Source organism: Neomonachus schauinslandi, chromosome 1 (genome assembly GCF_002201575.2).
Source record: "Neomonachus schauinslandi chromosome 1, ASM220157v2, whole genome shotgun sequence".
Taxonomy (NCBI): Eukaryota; Metazoa; Chordata; class Mammalia; order Carnivora; family Phocidae; genus Neomonachus; species Neomonachus schauinslandi.
Window position 1 is genome coordinate 196816039 of NC_058403.1, and position 26923 is coordinate 196842961.

At 40.9% G+C, this 26923-nt stretch overlaps 1 protein-coding gene, 1 non-coding gene and 1 pseudogene across 2 annotated transcripts in view; 1 reads left to right on the plus strand and 2 right to left on the minus strand.

Moving 5' to 3' along the window:
* The window catches only part of IHO1 (interactor of HORMAD1 1), a 32092-nt gene extending 5469 nt beyond the window's left edge, over positions 1-26623 (minus strand). The window contains exons 1-5 of the mRNA XM_021687028.1: positions 26568-26623; positions 23159-23330; positions 22328-22491; positions 3696-3744; positions 3213-3300 (exon numbers count right to left, since the gene is read on the minus strand). Of these exons, the coding sequence (XP_021542703.1) occupies positions 3213-3300; positions 3696-3744; positions 22328-22491; positions 23159-23330; positions 26568-26623 (529 nt within the window). The remainder of the gene's footprint in view (positions 1-3212; positions 3301-3695; positions 3745-22327; positions 22492-23158; positions 23331-26567) is intronic.
* LOC110577637 lies at positions 12296-13730 on the minus strand (annotated as a pseudogene).
* On the plus strand, positions 21848-21954 carry LOC123326919. Its single transcript, XR_006541391.1, has one exon. It is a non-coding gene; the product is annotated as a U6 spliceosomal RNA (small nuclear RNA).
* Positions 26624-26923: the final 300 nt, after the last annotated feature.

Consider the following 26923-nt stretch of genomic DNA (forward strand, 5'->3'; position numbering starts at 1 on the left):
CCAACCACAAAAGCAGAGAATGGGGAAGGCAAGCAAAGCGTTCAATCCCAGATTCAGTACTCAGAGAGCATCTATCTGTGGTCCCACATATTCTTTCCTTGTCCCCTGGGAAACGTATGTTTGGGATCTTCTCTTTCACAGGAGATTTTGTATCAAGCTCATTACTTCCAAAGTCTATCCCTTTCTTTTCCTTTTAAAAAGTTTTTAAGAAAATAACTCAAACCTATAACAGTATAAAAAGGTATGCAATGCAAAATTGACCGATTCTCTCCGATGCAGACCTTGGTTCCACTTCCTGGAATTTAACATTATGAGTGGTTTCTGGAACTTTGCATTGATACATTGATACATGTGCATATCCATGTACAGATTACAGAGCTTGTGTGTGTATATATGTGTATGGCTGTTCTCTAGAAGAGGACTCCTTTCATTTCTGCTTTGGCCATAAACATCAGGTATTTTTAGCTTTTTTGTAAAAATTCCATTTAAAATCCATTTCCATATTCTGGGCAGTATCTCTGTTTTCTTTGAAGATGAATTTTTTATTCATTTCTATTTTAGCTATTTGACGAGGGCTCTACTGACATGAGATCAGATTCTGACACTTTTCCACTGATTGCCAGTGGTTTTCCTTTTACATATTCTGTAGTTTTGCTCTCCCTGCCATGCTGATGACAGCCTGCAGAAAGGTCTGGGAGCCTCCATGTGTAAGAAGAGATTGCTCAGTCTCCCATTTTCTTTGGGATACCCTTCCCAATTTTCACTAACTGGTCACACTCCTCCACAAGATGTGTCCCGGAGTAAATTATGTGCACACAAGCAGCACCTTGCTGTTATTACTTAACGATGAAGAGCTATTTCCATTTCAACATGATTCATAAAGATAGACCTCATTCTTCTTAATGATTATATGTGCCTTGCTTAGAAAGGCATTTCTCCACTCCAAAATTATAAAAATGCTGCCCATTTTTTCTTATAGTTCTTTTTACGATTTAATCATTACACTTACTATATTGATTCATATGGAATTTATTTTTATGTATAGAGTTATCTATTTTCCAAAGAAGACATTTTCTGATTTTCTTTCTTTTTTAATTTTTTTAGGTAAGCTCCACACCCAGCATAGAGCCCAACGCGGGGCTTGAACTCACAACCCTGAGATGAGGAGTTGGATGCTTAACCGACTGAGCCACCCAGGTGCCCCCATTTTCTGATTTTCAATAGCATCCCCTCCTTTTTATTTTCCTAATGATCATATTTTTCAATAGAACTGATACCTATTAGGTGGTACTGCTCTTTACTAATTAATTAGCCCACCTAAACCTAAACTAAAGTAGGATGTAGATGGCCTTGGTAATTCATTCTATTACTCTGGTCTCCCCAGTCTTCAGCTGAAGAGCAAGAGGAGTTAGATTAGATGGCTTTGAGTGATCCCTCTGGTTGAACAGGCAGACTGTGACTGGGGAAAGATTTCATGACCTCATTCTGTGAAGGCGCCCATTACATAATAACACAAGAGAGCACATTCACACAATATCTTTCCCTTTCCCTTATGAGCTACAGTGAGTGCATACTGAAAGCTGCAGAATATACTGACTGGCAAATTCAGTGCTTCAGGCCAGCTAGACTGGGCCACACCATATGATGATAGAGGATTTGTCTGGTTCCTTTTTCAATGACTAACTTCCTAATCCTGATTGCTACCTGCCAAGAAAAGGAATGACTCTGAACAAGCTACCTGTGCCATTTTCAAGAATGATCTGGCTTTCTAGGGGTGCCTGGGTAGCTCAGTTGGTTAAGCATCCGACTCTTTTGATTTCAGCTCAGGTTATGATCTCAGGGTCTTAGGATCAAGGCCTGCTTAATCCCAACTCAGGTTCCATGCTGAGTGTGGAGTCTGCTGGAGATTCTCTCTCTCCCTCTCTCTCTGTCCCTCCCCCTGCTCAAGCTCTCTAAATACATACATACATACATACATAAAACCTTAAAAAAAAAAAAAAAAAGAATGATCTGGCTTTGTAATTAACATGATGCCACAGTGTCTTTTACTGTTTGCCCTATCAAAGTGGCTCCTTCTCCTGAGTCTTATCCTCTAAAAAGGAACCATCAGGGTGAAGGATCAGGATCCCTATGCCTACTATAAATCAGACCCAGTTCTAGTCCCTGCTCTGCCTTGATCTTGTATTGGGAGCTTGGACACTTCCATTCCCTAGTCTGGGCTAAGAATGTCATATAATCCTCCTTTTTGTACTTTACCTAGTTTCAAATGTAGAAAGCAAAAAGAGTGCTTTCCTTGGTCACTTACAAATGAGTTATTCCATCATATACAAAGAAAGCACTCCTGATTTGCTTCTGCTCTTTGTCTTGCTACTTCTTGTGAGGGCAACAGTCCCAGGCTTCCAGAACTGATTTCCAAACAGATGCACAGTTGCCCTGTGTGTGGGATACCCAGGTTGGAAGCCAGCAGACAGTACAGTGCTTTTTTGCAGACAGATGGAGATTAATTTCTAAGCCACACAAAGGCATTAATTTTTGTAAATCATGAGCAATCCATTCCAAGGCATTTAAATAAGTTGACTTCAATTTGTTTAAAATAAAAAAATAAACACACAGACAAATGCAAACAAGTGCAGATACAGTCATCATCTTGCTATTTAGTTGAGAAGCTGTTGGTTCTACAGAGGTGTCTGCCTAAGAAGAGCAGTGTTATGGCTCTCTCCTGTTTAGTAAGAGCCAGGACCGTGGTTTTATCTAAACATAAATCACTAATTGGTAGAGCAGGAGACTTTACAGATCACTAACTATAACTGAAATGGAGAAAGATGCTGTGATTCACTACAAAACAGCTCTCATTGAAACCATGGCAGCAAGAAGATGATTAGGTGACTGGAGTATTTCTAACTCCTAAGGGAGCAGTCTTTATTTCTAAGTCCTAAGGGAACAATATCTTTATAGATAGCACAGCCAGCAACTCATTAGGGACTCAGGGATGCTGTTGATTCACTTCAGGCAGTCAGATGAGAAATCTGGCAGAGTTACCTATCCTGAGGCGGCGGGATTACTGGGTGGAGGAGTAGTGCTTCACAGAGGGCATCTAGGAACCAGGTACACTATGGAACCTCACCCCTGACAGAAACGTGGCTAGGGTCAGAAAGTTCAGTTCACTGCTCACTAGTGCCCTCTGCTGATAACCTCAAATACAAGATACTCACATGTCTTGGCCACAGTCTCCAAACAATCCAAAATAGATTGGCTTCTTGAGCTGAGATGTTCCTCAGACTTTTCCACAGATGTCTGCAACTAAGCAACCCCAAATTAAGAATGAATTCACAGACTATTGCCTTATTTTCCTAACTTGGAGTATTGTCATTTAGTGATAAAAAAGGTAGTTAAGGGGCGCCTGGGTGGCTCAGTCGTTAAGCGTCTGCCTTCGGCTCAGGTCATGATCCCAGGGTCCTGGAATCGAGCCCCGCATCGGGCTCCCTGTTCGGTGGGAAGCCTGCTTCTCCCTCTCCCACTCCCCCTGCTTGTGCTCCCTCTCTTGCTGTGTCTCTCTCTGTCAAATAAATAAATAAAATCTTTTTTAAAAAAAGGTAGTTAAAATACTGTTATCCTATATGAATTAAGGTCAATGTAATTAGTAAACTTCTTAAAATGTAAAATGTTTTAATTCCTTGACATGCAGCTATACTTACCCTGTGAATGCTTTCTCTGATATGGGAAATGAAGTTGTATAGAGTCTCACTAGAATAAGCGAGAAAAAATAAAATAAATCTTTGTGAAATATTGAAAAAGTCTGTAACAGAATTGATTCCATGAACATGGCAGGCCTTCACCTGGTATAGCATCAAAACAGTACTTGATTAGAGTTGGAGACTCAACCCTAAAAAATTTGTGTCCAGCTACAAAAAAAAAAAAAGAGAACATAGACTTTTTGTGACCATTGCCAAGGCAAACCACTCTTCTTCTTTCTAAAATTTACTCTACATGTATCTTAAATAAGGTAAATATTAGCAACTCAAGTGGTTACTACAATAAAATAGACTAGCTTTCATTTTCATAGCAACAGTGTCTTCAGAAGATAGTGATTTCCTTCTGGTAGTCCAAAATTCCTGGAAACATCTTAGTCTAATGACTATTTCTTTGACTGTAAGAATGGGTAGAGATGATTCTGGGAGTAATATTAATTTCTTTTTTTTAAAGATTTTATTTATTTATTTTGAGAGAGAGAGAGAATAGGGGAAGGGACAGAGGGAGAGGGAGACAGAATCCCCAGCAGACTCCCCAGTGAGCATGGAACCCTACTCCGGCTTCATCTCATGACCCTGAGATTGTGACCTGAGAAGAATTAAAGAGTCAGAGGCCTAACCAACTGAGCCACCCAGGTGCCCCTCTTTTTTTTTTTCCCAAAGATTTTATTTATTTATTTATTTGTTTGTTTATTTATTTATTTAAGAGAGAGAGAGTGAGTCGGGGTGGGGGAGAAGCAGAGGGAGAGGGAGAAAGAATCTGAAGCAGACTCTGTGCTAAGTGCAGAGCCCACCCTGGGGCTCGATCTAACGACTGGGAGATCAAGACCTGAGCCAAAACCAAGAGTCAGATGCTTAGCCAACTGAGCAACCCAGGCGCCCCAGCAATATTAATTTTTTTTAAAAGATTTTATTTATTTATTTGACAGAGAGAGAGACAGCGAGAGAGGGAACACAAGCAGGGGGAGTGGGAGAGGGAGAAGCAGGCTTCCCGCTGAGCAGGGAGCCCAGTGCGGGGCTCGATCCCAGGACCCTGGGATCATGACCTGAGCCGAAGGCAGACTCTTAACGACTGAGCCACCCAGGTGCCCCAGCAATATTAATTTTTAATGAAAAAGAAACTATAACAATTATTCCTCAAATATCCCACTTTTGAAAAGATTCAGACATGGATTGTCATTAAAATTTTTTTACAGGTTTTGTTTCTTCAATCTACACAATATAAATGCAAATACCAGTTTTTGAACCCTAATAGGACTACTCTTCATACCAAGTCTTTTGGATGCTCCACCAGACTGACTTTAAAAGAAGAATTTTGGGGCGGCTGGGTGGCTCAGTGGGTTAAGTGGCCAATTCTTGGTTTTGGCTCAGGTCGTGATCTTGGGGTCGTCAGATGGAGCCCCCTGTCGGGCTCCCTGCTCAGCGGGGAGTCTACTTGAGAGTCTCTCTCTGCCTCTGCCTCTACCCCTCCCCCTGCTCATGTGCTCTCTCTCTTTCTAAATGAATAAATAAAATCTTTTTAAAAAATAATAAAAGAATTTTATAGAACCATTAGGGGTCTACAAACCTTACACTTTTTATGATATTGGGACATTACCTGAAAAATTTTAGTGTCCACTTACAAAAAACGAGAACATAGACTTTCTGTGACCATTGTCAGGCAAACCAGGCAAACAATAAAAATATTAAAAATTAGGGCACCTGGGTGGCTCAGTTGGTTAAGTGACTGCCTTCGGCTCAGGTCATGATCCTGGAGTCCCTGGATCGAGTCCCGCATCGGGCTCCCTGCTTGGCAGGGAGTCTGCTTCTCCCTCTGACCCTCCTCCCTCTCATGTGCTCTCTCTCATTCTCTCTCTCTCAAATAAATAAATAAAATCTTTAAAAAAAAAATTAAACAGTTAATGAGTTAGGGGCACCTGGGTGGCTCAGTTGGTTGGGCATCTGACTCTTGATTTCAGCTCAGGCTATGATCTCAGGGTAATGGGATTGACTCTGTGCCAGGCTCCGGGCTCATCGGGGAGTCTGCTTCTCTCCTTCTCTGCCCCTCCCCCTTGCTCACATGTGCACACGTGCTCTCTCTCTCTCTCTCTCTCTCAAATAAATCTTTAAAAAAGTTAATGAATTAAGGATATTAAGAACAGAATGCTATTGAATTATAAAAGCAGAGAATAAGAAAGGGATATAGAAATTTAAAATAGCAGAAACAAGTAGAATAGTTAGAAGATACAGTTAAGGAAATAGGACAGAAAATAGAACAAAAGACAAAGAGATGGAAAATAGATCAATAGAAAAAAAAAAAAGAGGATAAATGCAGGAGAGCCAACATACACCCAAAACTAGAGATTCAGATGAAAGAAGAATAAAAATAGGAGATTTTCAAAGATAACAAAAGAAAAATTCTGAGAACCAAAAATCACAAGTTTATAGGTCAAAAGGAACTCCTCAATGCCTAAAGATTATGACATGCCACATGAAAGCACATTACTGTAAAATTTCAAAAGTCTATGGATAATGAGAAGGCCTTAAAAACTTCCAGAAAGAAAAAAGCAAGTGATTACATAGGATCAGGAATCAGAATGGCAACAGACCTCTTAAAAGCAACATACAAAGTGATATGGCAATGACAGCAATGCTTTAGAAATTTTGGGGACAAATAATTTCCAATCTAGAATTCTATATCCAGCCTAATTTGCAATCAAGTATGAGGGGAAAATAAAGAATTTCAGATAGGCAAGGTCTTAAAAAGTTATTTAGGTTCCATGTACCTGTTGTCTGGAAGTTTCTGGAATATATGCTCCACCAAATCCAAGGGGTAAACTAAGAATGAAAAGGACATAGGATAAAAGTAACAGGAGGTAGGAATGCAGGAGAGAGGAGGTAGGAATGCCTAGGATGACGGTGAAGGGAGGACTCAGGATGACAGCTGCGCTGCAGAGCAAGAGTACCAAGTTCAGATCAGAATTAGGAAGATGACTCTGAGAAGAAAATGACACTGAAGAATTTCTGATGTGTTTGGGTATAAAACAAGGAGCTTCTGGGGCACCTGGGTGGCTCAATCAGTTAAGCATCTGCCTTCAGCTCAGATCATGATCCCAGGTCCTGGGATCAAGCCCCACATTGTGTTCCCCCTGCTCATGCTCTCTCTCTCTTTCTCTCACGAGCACGCGTGCAAGCACACACACACACACACACACACACACTCTCTCTCTCTCTCAAATAAAATCTTTAAGAAAAAATAAAACAAGGAGCTTTTTTTTAGCTCTGTTGCAGAATTTGGGGATGGACTGTGATTCCTACATAGAAAACTCAGCAAAAGAGAAAACAAGGCCATTTTTAACATTAGGAAATGGTAATCATAGTATATATAATTTTTCTAGGCTAACTAGGTAAGGATTTAAAGATTGAAAACTGGTTTTTTGTTTTTAAAGATTTTATTTATTTGTCAGAAAGAAAGAGCACAAGCAGGGAGAGCAGCAGGCAGAGGGAGAAGCAGGCTCCCACTGAGCAAGGAGCCCGATGCTGGGATCGATCCCAGGCCCCTGGGAGCACGACCCGAATGAAAACTGATTTAACTAAAGTGATGGAAGATGAGAAGTTTATGGTGGAGGAGGCAGAAAAGCAAATTCTTATTCCAGGGTAGAAAGTCATTCTCTGAAGCTGAAAAAAATCAAGAAATGACAATATAAGCTATCTAACATATGCCATAAGATATGTGGACCTAAGTACTAGCATAGCTAAAAGGGTTGCAAGTTGGTTGCAAAAAGGAAAAGGGAATTAAAAGTGGGGAAAGATAGGCCTGCTGTTTTTCACTATAATCCTAATTATATATATATTTTTAATTTTATTTATTTGACAGAGATTGAGAGCACAAGCAGGGGGAGTAGCAGGCAGAGGCAGAGGGAGAAGCAGGCTTCCCGTCAAGCAGGGAGCCCGATGTGGGACTCAATCCCAGGACCCTGGGATCATGACCGAAGCCAAACGCAGTCGCTTAACTGAGCCACCCAGGCGCCCCCTAATTGTATTTTTAAAAACTATGTACATGTATGGAGAGCCTGGGTGGCTCAGTCAGTTGAGCGTCCAACTCTTGATTTTGGCTCAGTTCATGATCTCGGGGTCATGGGATCAAGCCCCATGACCGGCTCCACACTCAGCACAGAGTCTGCTTGAGTTCCTCTCTCTCCCTCTTTGCCCCTCCTCCCGCTTACGCTCCCTAAATCAACCAGTAAATAAAATCTTAAAAAAATATGGACATGTAAAAACTTGATTAAAAAATACATAAAAATTGGGGTACCTGTGTGGCTCAGTTGGTTAAGCATCTGCCTTCGGCTCAGGCCATGATCTCAGGGTCCTAGGATCAAGCCCTGCATCGGGCTCCCTGCTCAGCGGAGAGCCTGCTTCTCCCTCTCCCTCAGCCTGTCTCCCCCTACTTGTGCACACTCTCTCTGAAATAAATAAAATCTTTTAAAAAAAAGTAAAAATGTAAAGATGTCTAAAGTCTAATAATGCTACCAAAATGCTGCCCATTTATATTATACCACCAGTTAAACCATGGTATACCACCAGTTAAGCGTGATTCTTTATTCTTTTTTTTTTTTTTAAAGATTTTATTTATTTGTTTGACAAAGAGAGACACAGCGAGAGAGGGAACACAAGCAGGGGGAGTGAGAGAGAGAGAAGCAGGCTTCCCATGGAGCAGGGAGCCCGATGTGGGGCTCGATCCCAGGACCCTGGGATCATGACCCGAGCCGAAGGCAGACGCTCAACGACTGAGCCACCCAGGCGCCCCGCGTGATTCTTTATTCTTATGACCTCACTCCTTATTAGTACATTTGGGAAACAATGTTCCCAACAGGAAACTATATTATACAAATTAAATACTGTTTGTATATAATTTTATATTGAAATGTTTTCTTAAAGATTTATTTATCTTGAGAGGTGGGGGCAGGCAGAGGGACAGGCAAAGAGAGTCTTTAAGCTGACTCCTTGCTGAGCGGGGAGCCTGACGCAGGGCTGGATCTCAGGACCCCGAGACCATGACCCCAGCCAAAACCAAGAGTCAGAAACTCAATCAACTGCACCACTCAGGTGCCCCTATATTGAAATGTTTTATATATAACTGATACTCCCATTACCTTAACTGTTTATTAATCCTTGATTCCACCTGTCTAAATTGAAATGTTAAGTTCTCTTTTTTTTTTTAAAGATTTTATTTATTTATTTGAGAGAGAGAGACTGAGAGAGAGAGCACATGAGAGGAGGGAGGGTCAGAGGGAGAAGCAGACTCCCCGCTGAGCAGGGAGCCCCATGCGGGACTCGATCCAGGGACTCGATCCAGGGACTTGATCCAGTGACTCCAGGATCATGACCTGAGCCGAAGGCAGTCGTTTAACCAACTGAGCCACCCAGGCGCCCCTGTTAAGTTCTGATTTACCCAAAGGCCTTGAGTTAAGATGCTTAATAAACAGTAAAAACATTAAAAGCTTGATAATTGAACCTTTCTTAAAAAGCTAGTGTTCAGGGGCGCCTGGGTGGTTCAGTTGTTAGGCGTCTGCCTTCGGCTTGGGTCATGATCCCAGGGTCCTGGGATCGAGCCCCGCATCGAGCCCCGCATCGAGCCCCACATTGAGCCCCGCATCGGGCTCCCTCTCCCACTCCCCCTGCTTGTGTTCCCTCTCTCGCTGTGTCTCTCTCTGTCAAATAAATAAATAAAATCTTAAAAAAAGAAAAAACTAGTGTTCAGGGGCACCTGGGTGGCTCAGTCGTTAAGTGTCTGCCTTCAGCTTGGGTCATAATCTCAGGGTCCTGGCACTGAGCCCCACATCGGGCTCCCTGCTCAGCAGGAAGCCTGCCCCACTCCCCCTGCTTGTGTTCCCTCTCTTGCTGTCTCTCTCTCTGTCAAATAAATAAATAAAATCTTAAAAAAAAAAAAAGCTAGTGTTCGTTTGGAAGCCATTTTTATTATTCTTTACCAAAATAAAATAAAAAGGATGCTTAAAAGTAGAGCTTTCTTGGGGCACCTGGGTGGCTCAGTCGTTAAGCGTCTGCCTTCGGCTCAGGTCATGATCCCAGGGTCCTGGGATCGAGCCCCGCACTGGGCTCCCTGCTCAGCTGGGAGTCTGCTTCTCCCTCTCCCACTCCCCCTGCTTGTGTTCCCTCTTCCGCTGTGTCTCTCTCTGTCAAATAAATAAATAAAAATTAAAAAAAAAAAAGTAGAGATTTCTCACCCACCCAATATTATGTATAGGTTCATAGAAGTCAACTATGACCTAATGTTTTCTCTAGAAAAAGTCAATTAGGAAATTATCTGTGCTAACACACACACACACACACACACACAACCTGTTTTTAAGAATGGAAGTAAGTTTGGTACTGCCCTATGTTGGTGAATTATTTTGCTTTGAAAATCCACTCATTTAGGGCGCCAGGGTGGCTCAATCGTTAAGTGTCTGCCTTCGGCTCAGGTCATGAGCCCCGCATTGGGCTCCCTGCTCCACGGGAAGCCTGCTTCTCCCTCTGCTTGTGTTCCCTCTCTCGCTGTGTGTCTCTCTGTCAAATAAATAAATAAAATCTTAAAAAAAAAAAAGAAAATCCACTCATTTTTTTCAACAACTATTTATTGAGCCTTCTTTTGTGACAGGGTCTTGGCTATAAGCTTCAGTGATATGGAGTGAAAAAAATTCAACTCCCTACCTTCAAGGAGTTTACCTAGTTGGTGTTTTTGAATGTGGTTTCAAAATCCACTCAAACTGAGTGATCCTTTATTAAAAAAAATTGATCAAAGCTTATTGAATCAAATCTTCTGCTTACTGAGATGTCCAATAACAATGTATTTATGTAAATTATAGTACATGCAGAGCTGACAGCAACCTTGTGGGAGGATATAGCTGTGCCAATTGCTTATAGTCAGCATTTGTTGTGAGTGGTTAGTATTCAAGTATTTTTTAAAATCACTTTATTGAGTTAAGGCTGATATACAAAAAGCTGTACACGTGTAATGTGTACAAGTTTGGAGATAAGTATACAACTGTCAAACGCTCACCACAATCTATTCCATAAACCTATCCATCACTTCCAAAAGCTTTCTCTCACTCTCTTTATTTAATAGCAGTAGTAGCAGTGATAAAAACACTTAAAACATTTACCATCTTAGCAAATTTTAAAGTATACAATACTGTATTGTTAACTATGGGCACTATGCCGTACAGTAGATCTCTAGGATTTATTCATCTTGTATAAACTGAAACTTTGTACCCTTTAACTAATACCTCCCTTTTTGTCCCACACTCCAGTCCCTAGCAACCACCATCCTACACTCCGCTTCTTTGAGTCTATTTTACACTCCTCATATAAGTGGTATCATATAGTACAGTTGGCACTTGAACAACTCAGAGGTTAGGGGAGCTGACCTCCCCCCACACACAGTTGAAAATCTGTATATAACTTTTGACTTCCCCAAAACATAAAAGCCTACTGTTGACCAGAGCCTTACTGATAACACAAAGAGCCGATTAACCAAATTTTTTATGTTATATGTACTATGTACTGTATTCTTACAATAAAGTAAGCTAGAGAAGAGAAAATGTTAAGAAAACTAAAAGAGAAAATATTTACTACTGTGCTATAAAAGATTCACATATAAGTGGAACTGTGCGGTTCAAACCTGTGTTGCTCAAAAGTCAACTGTATTTGTCCTTCTGTGTCTGACTTATTTAATTTAGCATAACATCCTCCAGGTTCATCCATGTTGTCACAAGTGACAGAATTTTCTTCTTTTTTTAAGGCTGAAGACTATTCCATTGTATGTATATACCACATTTTCTTTATTCACTCATTGATGGATATTTAGGTTACTTCCATGCCCTGGCTATTTTAAAGAATGCTGCAGTGAATATGGTAATGCAGGTATCTCTTTGAGATCCTGATTTCAGTTCCTTTGGATATATACTTAGAAGTGGGGTTGCACCAATTTACATTCCCACCAACAGTGTATAAGGGTTCCCTTTTGTCCACATCCTTGCCAACACTTAGCTTTTTTTTTTTTTTACAATGGCCATCCTGACTGATGTAAGATGATATTTCATTGTGGTTTTGATTTGCATTTCCCTGACATCTAGTGATCTTGAGCACCTTTTTCATACACTTGTTGGCCATTAGTATGTCTTCTTTGCATATATGTATATTCAGTTCCTTTGCCCATCTTTTAATTGGGCTATTTGTTTTTATACTATCGAGCTGTAGGATTTCCTTATATATTTATTAACCCTTTATCAGATATGGTTTGCAAATATTTTTTACCATTCTGTAGACTGCTTTTTTATTTTGTTGATTGCTTCCTTTGCTGTGCAGAAACTTTTTAGTTTTTTTTTTTTCTTTCTTAAATCCTTTACTTTTGAGACATAATGGAAAAATGCGACAGATACACATGGATAAGACACGATCACAGTTAAAAGTGAAGACAATCTAACCAGAAAGCTTTAACGCCTGTCAGCTAATGTTGAAGCTAAAGTTCTGAGTGTGACATGCTGCAGGGCTGAAAGGAATGGTAATTAGTATTCCTCTCCTTCTTCACCCTCTCCTTCAAGAGAATTCACACCAACCTCCTCATAATCCTTCTCAAGGGCAGCCATGTCCTCACGGGCCTCAGAAAACTCTCCTTCCTCCATGCCCTCCCCCACATACCAGTGAACAAAGGCACACTTGGCATACATCAGGTCAAACTTGTGGTCCAGGTGAGCCCAGGCTTCAGCGATGGCTGTGGTGTTGCTCAGCATGCACACAGCTCACTGTACTTTGGCCAGGTCTCCACCGGGCACCACAGTGGGAGGCTGGTAATTAATGCCCACTTTGAAGCCAGTGGGGCACCAGTCCACAAACTGGATGCTGCACTTGGTCTTGATGGTGGCAATGGCAGCACTGACATCTTTGGGAACCACGTTGCCATGGCACAACAGGCAGCAAGCCATGTATTTACCATGCTGAGGGTCACATTTCACCATCTGGTTGGCTGGCTCAAAGCATGCGTTGGTGATCTCTGCTACAGAAAGCTGTTCATGGTAGGCTTTCTCAGCAGAGATGACCGGGGCATAGGTGGCCAGAGGGAAGTGGATGCGGGGATAGGGCACCAGGTTGGTCTGGAATTCTGTCAGATCAACATTCAGGGCTCCATCAAATCTGAGGAAAGCAGTGATGGAGGACACAATCTGGCTAATAAGGCGGTTAAGATTAGTGTAGGTTGGGCATTCAATATCGAGGTTTCTACGACAGATGTCATAGATGGCCTCATTGTCTACCATGAAGGCACAATCAGAGTGCTCCAGGGTGGTGTGGGTAGTGAGGATGGAGTTGTAGGGCTCAACTACAGCTGTGAAAACCTGGGGGGCTGGGTAAATGGAGAACTCCAGCTTGGACTTCTTGCCATAATCGACAGAGACGTTCCATCAGCAGGGAGGTGAACCCGGAACCAGTTCCCCCTCCAAAGCTGTGGAAAACCAAGAAGCCCTGAAGACCTGTGCACTGGTCAGCCAGCTTCCGAATGCAGTCCAAGACAAGGTCAATGATCTCCTTGCCAATGGTGTAGTGCCCTCGGGCGTAGTTGTTGGCAGCGTCCTCCTTGCCGGTGATGAGCTGCTCAGGGTGGAAGAGCTGCCAGTAGGTGCCGGTGCAAACTTCATCAATGACTGTGGGTTCCAGGTCTACAAACACGGCCCTGGGCACATGCTTGCCAGCGCCCGTCTCACTGAAGAAGGTGTTGAAGGAGTCATCTCCTCCCCCGATGGTCTTGTCACTTGGCATCTGGCCATCGGGCTGGATGTCGTGTTCCAGGCAATAGAGCTCCCACAGGCGTTGCTGATCTGGACACCAGCCTGGCCCATGTGGATGGAGATGCACTCACGCGTGGTGGCTATGTGTTAGCAGGCGCAGGCGACACGAGCAGACACCGGGTCCCGGTTACCGTCCCCGACAAGCTAAGAGTCGAGGTAGGTAACGCACTCAGAAACTTTTTAGTTTGATGTTATCCCACTTGTCTATTTTTGGTTTTGCTGCCTGTGCTTTTGATGTCATATCCAAGAAATCATGGCCAATGCCAATGTCAAGAAGCTTTTACCTATGTATTTTTTCTTCTTCTAGGTGTTCTAGTTTCAAGTCTTACGTTTAAGTCCTTAATCCATTTTGAATTGATTTTTATGTATGATATAGGATAAGGGTCCTTTTTCATTCTTTTCCATATGGATCCAGTTTTTCTAACACCATCTGTTGAAAAGATTAACCTTTCCCATTGTGAATTCCTGGCACTCTTTCATGCTGTGTTAAATATTTAAAACATAACCCCCTGAAAGATCCATATGATAGAGTACAATGCAACCATTAGAAATGATTTTGTATATGAAGTAGAAACATAATCATTAAAAATTATTAAATCTAAAAAGCAGATTAAAAAATAGTCCATAGGAAACAGTACATTTTTATTTTTAAAAATACATAAAAATAGAGCAGCATTATATCAAACATTGTTAATGGAGGTTCACAGAGTGATTCAAGAGGCAGACTTGAGGATCTGACAGACCCAAGATCTCTCCCCAAAACTCCCATTCAGTTTAGGTGTCCTTTTGGATGGAGTCTTTCCTGATGCCCCCAGGCAGAGCTGGGAGCCTGTCCTCAGGGCTTCCAAAGCATTTGGATGCAAACTTTACTATACTATTTACAACTCTGTACTTAGAGTGGAAAGTCCAGAGCCTTTATTTTAGGCTGGTTTGTATCTGACCCTCTTTTCTGTTTAAGTAGTTCTTCAGGTTAGCAATCTTGGAGGGAAGCAGAGCCTCTTTCTTCCTGTAGAGGTTGAGAGTGCCAGGGGCTTGCTTTCTTAGCTTCTCCTGAACCCTGGGCTCTTCCCTCACACTTAACTTGCCAGACCACGAGTCAGGAGAAAAAGACTGTGAGTTCTCTATCTAGTGGCTGTGGCTCCAGTAGAAGGAAGATAGAACTCTAGGAGAATGGTAAAAGGGTCCAGGACTATACTGGCTACAGTGCAGGGAGGGTCTACTACCCTCTGGACAGGGGTTAGTGGGCAGCAGAATTTGTAGGGGACTAATTTTGCTGCTTGGTTTGGAGAATTATCCACGATGGGTAACACCTAGCAATTGCAGGACTGTTGCAAAAACTTAAAGTGGCCTCATTTTCTTCCTTGTAAATCAGAATCCTGATTTTTCCCCCCCTGGATGCATTGCAACCCAGATAGATGACATTCCCAGACTCCTCTGAAGCTAGCTAGGTGTGGCCATGTGAGTAAATTTTAGCCAGTGTGAGGTATAAGGAGTGTTGCATGTAACTTCAAGAAGAGTCCTAAAGGGAAAGGAAGATAACCTTTCTTCTTTCCTTCATCCATCTTTTGTCTGGAACTCTGACAACAGCTGAACTCCAGCAGCCACCAAGCACCGTGAGGACAGGAGTCACACTTTAGGGATGCAAGACCAGAGTGCTGGAAGGAGCCAGATCCTTGAGAACCATGAAGCCACCATTCTAGTCCAGGACCATACACTTTAGGATGATTTTTGCATCAAAGAAAAATAAACATCTATCTTTTTTAAGCTTTTGTTTCTATGAGTATGAATGTGTATATATGTTATATACAGTTGAACATAATTCTAGCTAATAAAATGAGCCACCCAATATCTTTTTCTCTCTTTTTAAATTGTAGTTGACACTCATCACCCATCTAATATCTTTTAATAACTTTTTAACATTAAAAAATTTTAAGTTAACATATGAAATTAACTGTGTATGTGTGTATGTACACAATTCTGAGTTTTAACACAAATTTAGGGTCATGTAACCATTACCACAATCAGGAGGGCAGTATCCAAAGAAAACCTTCATGCTGTCCCTTTGTGGTGAAATCCAGCACACATCCCTAACCCCTGGTAATCACTGATCTATTCACCATCTCTATAGTTTTGTCTTTCTCAGAATATCACATAAATGGAGTCCTATAGTATATAACTTTTGGACTGATTTCTTTCACTCAGCATAGTGTCTTTGAGATTCACCCATGTAGTTGTGTATCAATAGCTCATTATTTTTTACTGCTGAGTAGTGTTCTGTTGTATGGACATACCACAGTTTGTTAATCCATTCATTCATTTAAGGACATTCATGTTGTGCCCAGTTTTTGGTGATTATGAACAAAGCTGGTATAAACATTACTGTACAGCCTTTTGTGTAGACTTAAGTTTTCATTTATTTATTTATTTTTTAAAGATTTTATTTATTTTTTGACAGAGAGACAGCAAGAGAGGGAATACAAGCAGGGGGAGTGGGAGAGGGAGAAGCAGGCTTCCCACGGAGCAGGGAGCCCGACTGGGACTCGATCCCAGGACCCTGGGATCATGACCTGAGCTGAAGGCAGACGCCCAACAACTGAGCCACCCAGGTGCCCCACATAAGTTTTCATTTATCTAGGGTAAATGCCTAGGAGTGGAATTATAGAGGCATATGGTAAATTATGCTTACTTTTTTTTAAAGATTTTTATTTATTTATTTGAGAGAGAGTGAGAGTGAGGGAGATCACAGAGGGAGAGGGAGAAGCAGACTCGCCACTGAGCAGGGAGCCCGATGTGGGGCTCAATCCCAGAACCCTGAGATCACGACCTGAGCCGAAGGCAGCCACTTAAATGCCTGAGCCACCCAGGCACCCCTTATGTTTACTCTTATAAGAAACTGTCAAACTTGTCCAGAGAGTCTATGTCATTTTGCATTTCCACTAGTAAGAGTTCCAGTTGCTCTATATGCTTACCCAGCACTTGGTATTGTCAGTTTTTATTTGTTTTAAGTTTAGCCATGCTAATAGATGTGTAGTAATATGTCATTGTGATTTTAATTTATATTTCCAAAATGGCTAATGATGCTGAGCATCATTATGAGTATTTTTGTAATGAGCATTTTCATGTTCTAGTTATCCATATGTATTTTTTAAGTTTATTTATTTAAGTAATCTCTACATCCAACGTGGGGCTTGAACTCACAACCCTGAGACCAAGAGTCACATGCTCTTCCAACTGAGCCAGCCAGGTACCCCTGTTATCCATATATTGTCTTTGAAGTATCTGTTAAAATCTTTTCCTATTTTTTTATTGAGTTGCTTATTACTTATTAAGTTTTTTTTTAAAGATTTTATTTATTTATTTGAGAGAGAGAGAATGAGAGACAGAGAGCATGAGAGGGAGGAGGGTCAGAGGGAGAAGCAGACTTGCCACTGAGCAGGGAGCCCGATGCGGGACTCGATCCCGGGACTCCAGGATCACGACCTGAGCCGAAGGCAGTCGCTTAACCAACTGAGCCACCCAGGCGCCCTACTTATTAAGTTTTAAGAGTTCTTTTTTATATTCTGAATATAAGTCCTTTTCTGAAAATGTTTACAAATATTTTTCCCACTCTGTAGCTTTTCTTTTTTTTTTTTTGTAAATTTATTTATTTTTTATTTTTTAAAGATTTATTTATTTGACACAGAGAGAGACAGCGGGAGAAGGAACACAAGCAGGGGGAGTGGGAGAGGGAGAAGCAGGCTCCCCACTAAGCAGGGAGCCCAATGCAGGACCCTGGAATCATGACCCAAGCCGAAGGCAGACGCTTAACGACTGAGCCACCCAGGTGCCCCATTTTTCTTTTTTTTTTCTTTTTTAAGGTTTTTTTTATTTGAGAGAGAAAGAGAACATGAGGAGGGAGGGGCAAAGGAGGAGGGAAAAGCAGACTCCCCACTGAGCAGGGAGCCCAATGTGAGGCTGGATCCCAGGACCCTGAGATTATGACTGGAGCCAGAGGCAGACAGACACTTAACTGACTGAGCCACCCAGGCACCCCTGTAGCTTGTCTTTTCATTCTCTTAATAGTGATTGTTGCAGAACAAACACTTTAAATTTTGCTTAAAAACAAAGAAAACACAGGAAACTCTAAGCCAGAACTTTCATACTTTGAATTCAGGTTTTCTTCCCCAATTGTTACCATTTACTTTTCAGAGTCCTTAAATGCCACCTGGACTGTGTCCAGGGCTTTTAGCTGCATTCAGTGGGAGAGATAGGATGGAGTATGCTTACTCTGTCATACCTAGAACCAGAACCCATTCAAATATCCTTTTAATAAATTCCTTTTCCATTTAAATTAATTTATTTCTATTGTTTACAACAAATAATTCTGGCCTAGTTGTATTATTTATCCATCAAATGTCTGTTTGCCTAACCAGACTAAGAACTACAAAGATAAATTTGTAGTACTGGGCCTAGCACAGTGTTTATTTAGTAAATGAATGAATAAACTTCACTATGGCGATCAATAATTATTAAAAGAACATGGCTATTTTATATTCTACTAGTAGTACTTAGGTGATTTATTAGTTATGAGACTGACCTGTTTTCTCAAATATTACGGAAAAAAAAATCAATAATCTGGGTCATGGCCATCCATTGTTTGATGTACCCAGAATCCTCCTCTAATGGGAAACTGCTTCTTTCTGCATCCAAAAGTGGTTCTGGTGAAGACTTCCAGTCACACTTCACCCCTATGATCTAAGCAAGCCTATCATAAGCTTCCACTAGGATTTTTCAAATTCAAACTAAGGGAAAAGACTCCCTCTTTCTCTGTGTTGGTAGGAAGCTGGTCTCTAATAGGAAAGAATAAAGTATAGATGGAGGGAGAAGCACAGAAAAGAGATTCTGATTTCATTTCATTCCCTGTCCTTCCCAGATTGGTTAAAAGAGCTAATAAATCCTCTGTTTTGTCAAAGCCAGTTTGAGGTGAGTTTCTATTCGCTATCAAAAGAGTCATAACAAATGCAATCTGAGCTAATCAATTAGCTTTTTTTTTTTTTTAAGATTTTGTTTATTTATTTGACAGAGAGAGAGCACAAGCAGGGGGAGTGGCAGGCAGAGGGAGAGGGAAAAGCAGGCTCCCCGCAGAGCAGGGGGAGCCTGATATGGGACTTGATCCCAGACTCCTGGGATCATGACCCGAGCCAAAGGCAGTCACTTAACCAACTGAGCCACCCAGGCACCCTAGGCTTCTTCTGAGATTTCTTTCCCTCATACGTCTTCTCTATAATTTGGGGAAAATATGTATTTTCAAAACACAATATGTCTTATAGGTTTGTAGCATCTCTTACGTTTGAACTCTGCACCATGTCTTATCACTTTCCTGCTTCGAAATTTACAGTGGTATGCATTCTCTCTCATTTAAAAATTTTTCACTCCTTCTCACATTTTTATTTCTTTTTTATTTTTATTTTTTTAAAGATTTTATTTATTTGCCAGAGAGAGAGAGAGAGAGAGCGGCAGGCAGAGGGAGAAGCAGGCTCCCCACTGAGCAAAGAGCCCGATGTGGGACTCGATCCCAGGACCCTGGGATCATGACCTGAGCTGAAGACAGACGCTTAACCAACTGAGCCACCCAGGCATCCCTCCTTCTCACATTTTTAAAAAGATTTTTTTTATTTGAGAGAGAGAAACCATGAGCAGGGGGCGGGGGAGGGCAGATGGAGAAGTAGACTCCCTGCTGAGTGGGGAGCCCCATGCGGGGCTCGATCTCAGGACCCTGGGACCATGACCTGAGGCGAAGGCAGACACTTAACCAACTAAGCCACCCTCAGAGGTGCCCCTCACGTTTTTTTTTAAGTAGTCTCCACACCCAACATAGTGCTTGAATTCATGACCTTGAGATCAAGAGTTGCATGCTCTACCAACTGAGCCAGTCAGGTACCCCATTCTTACCACATTTCTGACAAGCACTAATTGACAAACAAACAAAAAAATCTAAAATCTAAAATCTTGAGTTTTGGGGCACCTGGGTGGCTCAGTCGGTTATGAGACAGATTTTTTACTTTGGCTCAGGTCATTATCTCAAGGTCGTGGGATGGAGCCCCACATTGGGCTCCACACTAAGAGTGGAGTCGGCTTGAGATTCTCTCCTTCTCCTTTTGCCCCTCTCTGTTTGCCCCTACCTCTGCTCGTGCTCATGCTCTCTCTCTTTTTTTAAAGATTTATTTATTTATTTGACAGAGAGAGACACGCGAGAGAGGGAACACAAGCAGGGGGGTGGGAGAGGGAGAAGCAGGCTTCCTACTGAGCAGGGAGCCCAATGTGGGGCTCGATCCCAGGACCCTGGGATCACGACCTGAGCCGAAGGCAGACGCTTAACGACTGAGCCACACAGTGCCCCTCATGCTCTCTCTCTAAAATAAATAAATAAATAAAATCTTTAAAAGTAATAATAATAATAAAATAAAATACTGGGTTTTATTTTTGCCAGAATTTATTAAAATTATGATTTTTTTGCCTATCATATAAGTCAATATCTTAAGCTTGAATTTTTTAATGGAGAGAGATTCTTCAGAGTCCTCATTATTTGTTCTATTTAAGTGCTATATATTTTTTGCTATCTTGTAAATAATTGTTAACAGAAACTCACTTCACTACAAAAAAAAAAAAGAGAAGGAAACGATACAGGGAGAGAGAGAAAGGAAGGAAAGAAGAAAATGTTGAGAGAAATTTAACGTTTCAAAAAAACTTTTTCAGGGGCACCTGGGTGGCTCAGTCGTTAAGCATCTGCCTTCCGCTCAGGTCATGATCCCACGGTCCTGGGATCAAGCCCCACATCGGGCTCCCTGCTCAGCGGGAAGCTTGCTTCTCCCTCTCCCACTCCCCCTGCTTGTGTTCCCTCTCTTGCTGTGTCTCTCTCTGTCATATAAATAAATAAAATCTTTAAAAAAAAAATTTTTTTTAGCTGCAGAAATCTTTTTTTTTTTTAAGTAACTGCTACATCCAACATGCTCTACCAACAGAGTCAGCCAGCCTGCCCCTGCTGCAGAAATCTTGATCAAACAAAATATAATCCCATGCCTAGAGAACAAAAAAATTTAACATTGATCTATCTGAAGGAGTAAGAAGGTGAGTACTCTGCAGTAACCTACTATAGCCATGAGGGGCCTCTGAGAAACTGGTAGGGTCCTAGAGCCTGGATTCCTAGGGGAAAGAAGTCTCTCAATGTCTGGAAAATGTTTATTTACCAACAGAATCAAACACTTCAAATAGAGCATTTTGCTTTTCTCACTAAAGGAAGATAGGCATTCAACAGAAAGGATACCTAGTCTAAGAATCCTTAAAGAAATTCTGGCTCTTTCAACATGAAAGTACTAGTGGTGACACTAAGTGATACATCTTCACTGTCACAGAAATAATAAAGTATATTTCTGCTTAAGTGTTATAATTTCCATGACACCTAAAGTCGTTCTGATAACTTACTACCAAGAAATGAACAACTTAATTTCTTCAGTGACTTCAACTTATTTGTTTATAAATTAATATAGGAGTCCGAATTTATCTCATGTATTTGCTAAGGTAAATGAATAAATAAAAACTAACAAATAAGACTATGTATAAAATTTAGGGTATATCTTAAAAAATACCAACATTTTAATCTCAGGAAACAAACTGAGGGTTGCTGGAGTGGTGGGGGGTCGGAGGATGGGGTGGCTGGGTGATAGACATTGGGGAGGGTATGTGCTATGGTGAGCGCTGTGAATTGTGTAAGACTGATGAATCACAGACCTGTACCTCTGAAACAAATAATACATTACATGTTAAAAAAAAAAAAGAAGAAGAAGATAGTAGGAAGGGAAAAATGAAGGGGGGGAATTCGGAGGGGGAGACGAACCATGAGACTATGGACTCTTGAGAAACAAACTGAGGGTTCTAGAGGGGAGAGGGGTGAAGGGATGGGTTAGCCCGGTGATGGGTATTAAAGAGGGCACGTTCTGCATGGAGCACTGGGTGTTATACGCAAACAATGAATCATGAAACACTACATCAAAAACTAATGATGTAATGTATGGTGGTTAACATAATAAAATAAAATTTAAAAAAATACCAACATTTTGGGGCACCTGGCTGGCTCAGTCAGTGGAGCATGTGACTCTTGATCTTGGGGTTATGGGTTCGAGCCCCACATTGGGTGTAGAGTTTACTTAAAATAAAATCTTAAAAAAAAAATACCAACATTTCAAAGTGAGAAAACCAGCCTGAATAGCCTGAATCAGCTTTTTAAAGAATTCACGTACTGTGCTCGCTTGGGCAGCACATATACTAAAATTGGAACCATACAGAGAAGATTAGCATGGCCCCTGCGCAAGGATGACACGCAAATTTGTGAAGCATTACATATTTAAAAAAGAAAAAGAATTCATGTGCTATATTCTTGACCCTAAAACAACTGTTATCTAATTTCCTAACTGATGATCTGAAAAGATAACAAATTAAAGGGCAGAATTTTGGCAAAATAAACATAACATTACTTGAATATTGTATTTCTCTAATAAGTCCTTTAGCTTACTTTTTTCCAGAGGGCCAGAACTGTGGCAGCTAAATTCAAACCTGCCACAAGTCAGACTGACAAGTAAGCAAATAAAGAGTAATTATTAGATGAGCTATAAAGGCAAGAGTGTTATCATGCTGAAATAGAATTATTTGACTATTAATATTCCATTTTCTGTTTCCCTCAAAAGAGATGAGATGTCTCATCCACTTGAAAGGTTTGCATACCTGTCACATTTGTCTTTTGCCCTTTTCTTTTTCTCTTCAAACTGTTCCAAGAGGCCCTTTGATTTTCCAACTGACAAAGGAAGAGGAAATAAGCCTCTGTCGTTTGTATCTCCTCCAAACAGCTGGGGTTTTGTCTGGTACTTTGTGAAAATACTAGGTTCACTCTGTTAAATGAAAAAAAAAATCACAGCATTTCACACATGAAAATATTTACAGCATTCACTATTTTCTACACAATGTAGAGTCACATTTAAGTGCAAACCATAATACTAAAAAACAACATGGCATGTAGTATTTCCTTTTTATTTCATACACATCAGAAAATTACATTAAAATAAAGCAACTCTTTTTATTAATAAGGTTTCTGCCTTACCAGCCCAGAGATATTAAAAATATCAGCTATGGGCACCTGGGTGGCTCAGTCTGTTAAGCATCTGCCTTTGGCTCAGGTCATGATCTCAGGGTCCTGGGATTGAGTCCTGCATCACATCAGGACTCCCCCTGTTCAGCAGGGAGTCTGCTTCTCCCCTCTCCCTCTGCCTGCTGCTCCTCCTGCTTGTGCTCACTCTCTCTCTCTCAAATAAATAAATAAAATCTTGAAAATATATATATCAGCTAATCAGGTGCCTCGCTGACTTAGTCGATATAGTATTTCAGACTACCAAGTCTCTCAGACTACTGAGTTACCAATCAAGTGCAAATCCATTTAGGAGAGTAATCCTTAGAGATGTATAATTCTAAAATATAATTCAACAGAATAAGTCTTCTTTATAGCTTATCTCCATAATGATTATGAAATGTGTGCAGAGAAATTCTGGAAATGAGACTCACGTCCAGAGAATTCTGTTGTGACTGTTTTGGTTGTCTCAAGTGGACACTGTCCAAGGGTGCTGACAGAGTCTCTGAACTTTCTGGACAGAACTGGGATCCAAAGAGGAACTGGGAATCACTGAGACTGGAGTAATCAGTCTGATTATTATTCCAGCTAGATGACTTAGTGGTCCTGAAATTAAGCAAGAAAAGAGAAGTATATGAAGTGGACAAACATTCTGAACAAATGAAATCATAATTCACAGCTATTCATTTCAGAATATTCTGGGCAGAGTACTAGTTTGTTCTGACCTCCTAGTCCCCTGCACACTGCCAGTACTACCTATAAAGAAACACCAAGAAATTCTGAATGCCAGGCATTTTGATTACAGCAACTTGAGAACAATCAGATGGAAATCAAACAGTAAGGACTGACACTATTATTTTTTGTACAACAGCACTGTGGGCTATAACACCATTTGGGGGATCAAAGTTCCTGAAATCTTTAGGGATTAAAAGAACATTATCTTTTAAAAAGTTGAATCTGGGGGTGCCTGGGTGGCTCAGTCAGTTGGGCACCCAACTCTTGATTTCAGCTCAGGTCATGATCTCAGGGTCATAGAATCGAGCCCCATGTAGAGCTCTGTGCTGGGCATGGAGCCTGCTTGGGATTCTCTCTCTCCTTCTGCCCCTCCTTCCCACCCCCCATTCTCTCACTCGCTCTCTTGCTCTCTCTAAAAAAGAAAGTTGAATCTGTTAATCACTAAGGGAATAGATAAAAATAATATATGGTGTATGCATATAACTGAGGCATTAGTCAGAAGCAATAAACTAGATTTACATATAACCACATGAATAAATCTCAAAAATGTAATTTTGAGTGTAGAGAGTAAAAATTGAATGAACTCTGTATCATTTATATAACCTTTTAAGTCTACATCACACCACACCAAACAAGTATATAACTGTGTGTGTAGAAGGTGAATTAGAACTCTCATTAACTCTCCTAGAGTGTGCCTACAGGGAAGGAAGGGAGCAGGATTACAGGGAGAGTAGGAGTCATAATACAAAAAACACGAGACAGCTTAGTTACAGACTGTCTGTGTTCTTCAAAAATTCATATGTTGAAGTCCTAATCCTTAATGTGATAGTATTTGGAAATGGGGCTTCGGGAGGTAATTAGGGTTAGACAAGGTCATGAGGGTGGGGCCTTCATGATGGGATTAAGGTCTTTACAAGTAGAGACACCAGAGAGTTCGCCCTCCTTTCTTTCTCCTCCCTGTGAGGACACAGAGAGAAGACAGTTGTCAGCAAGCCAGTAAGGGAGCCCTCACCAGAAATGATCCAGCTGGCATATGGTTCTAGGACTTCCAATCTCCAGAACTGAGAAAATAAATTTCTATTGTTGAAGCCATCCACTTTAGGGTACTTTGTTATGGCAACCTAGCAGACTAATACAGGCCTTATCCAGACTGAAGAATATGATCAACTCAGATTTGTGCACAGGAGGATCTATTAAACATTGTTTTTGTATTTATTTATTCATTTATTTTTAAGATTCCACCTATTTATTTGAGAGAGAGAGACACAGCGAGAGAGGAAACACAAATAGGGGGAGTGGGAGAGGGAGAAGCAGACTCCCCGCGGAGCAGGGAGCCCGATGCGGAACTCGATCCCAGGACCCTGGGATCATGACCTGAGCTGACGGCAGACGCTTAACAACTGAGCCACCCAGGTGCCCCTAAACATTGTTTTTGAAACAAGGCGGTGTTAAAAAAAAGAGAGAGAGAAGAAACAAGGTGGTGTTCCCTTTCACACTTTTAGTGTCTTATTCTTGCTTGAAGTAGTTCCAGCTGTGGACTTCCAACTTGTTTCCCATGGGTATTTACACCAGTCTTTAAACCTCTCATATGAAAGGGAAAGTGATAGTGATGATACAATCACACTTGAACACAGTGTACTGAGCCTATTACAGAGACAGCACATAAGCAGGCACACAAGTAAAATACAGTCTTCAAGTTTTTACTTGAAAGACATCTCAGTAACAATTTGTGTTACTTCATGCTGTTATGTAACCTGAAAAAACATGTTTTTCATTCAGACACAAAAACACAAATACACAAATCATTCCTTTTTTAAAAAGCTAAATCTAGGGGCACTAGGGTGGCTCAGTCGGTTAAGCATCCAACTCTTGATTTCAGCTCAGGTCATAATCTCAGGGTTGTAAGATTGAGCCCCAAATTGAGGCTCTGCTCTGGGCGTGGAGCCCACTTAAGATTCTTGATTCTCTCTCTCCCTCTCCCTCTGCCCCCCCCCCCCCCCTCGCTCTCTCTCTTCCCCTCCTCTAGTAAATAAATAAGCCAAATCTAAAATAATTAGATAGCATATAAGTACATAACCTAAGCCAAAGGAACCATCATATATTGATGCAAGACAAAAAAACAAAACAAAACAAAACAAATAGTTCAGCACAGGAAGGAGCAATTATTTCACTGATAGAACCATTTTCTAAGATTAGCTAAGGTAATGGGCTGCACACATGTATTATAATATGGGTTGCGTAATCATTGCTCAAAATACCTTAAATAGCTCTCTCTGACTCCCCTCTTAGGTCAAAGAGAATAATTAGCTGGGCTGGAAAAAAAAACTGTGAGCTTATAGAAATTACGTAGGATTTACATCTTAAAGCTATGATCTAGAATTTAACAAAGATAGATTTTTCCCTACTCTGTATCAACTGCAAGCAATTTTTTTTCTTTTTAAGAGATAAAAAGCACAGTGCTCTAGGTTTTTATTGAATTAATAACTGTCTTTAGGAAGGTGTTAGGAAGAAAATAAACTATCCAATAATAAAACATAAAGCAATTAGAAATCCCTTAAATATATACTACTTCTGGGGCACATCCACCAAGTTAGCAATGGCAGGCCCACTGCATGGCTGGCGGACAGAAATGTAAATACTTCAGTGGACTAGTAGAAGGGGCAATATTTCAGTGAGTTTTGTCAACAGCTAGAGTGGCTCTTAACTCCACAGTACCTACAAATGGTACTACACAACTGAATACGTATCTGAACATTGTCTTGATTTTGCTCCCTGCTGTTTCAATAGCAATCGCTCCAACCAAGGTGAGTTTCTAGATGTTGGGCCATGTCTAATTCTCACAGGCCCCATAGTCCCTAGGCCCAGTGCTGGACACAGAGCCACTGCTCAGTTAACACACACAGCTGAATTGACATGCTTTCATAATCAGAAAATAGGCAAAAGGAAAAAGACAAGGATGGGAGAGGAGTGAAAGGAAGGGAGGAGAAGGGGAAGAAGCTATAGAAGTAACTCTATTACTAATTAACTAATAGGAAAGGGAGCCTTTTTCTATGAAATCAATACAACTATAAGATCCTCAGTATCAGAGTATAAAACCAGAAAACTTACCCAGAGCCTGAGGGAATACTGAGCATCTCTTTGATATTCCAGACATTAAAATTCATTTCTTATGGTTAGCCCTATTAAAAAGAGAGGAATATTAATTTAAAAGGTTAAGATAGTATAACTTTCCCCTAAAGATTACTCTACTGGTAACTATTATATGTAGATGAGGACATTTCAGCAACTATATTCCCATCCATTTGGTGAAAACTCCCATTACACGTGTCAGAAACAGGTATTTTCTTTTTTTTTTTAAAAAGACTTTAGCTCTTTTTTTTTTTTTAAGATTTTATTTATTTATTTGAGGGAGAGAGAATGAGAGACAGAGAGCATGAGAGGGAGGAGGGTCAGAGGGAGAAGCA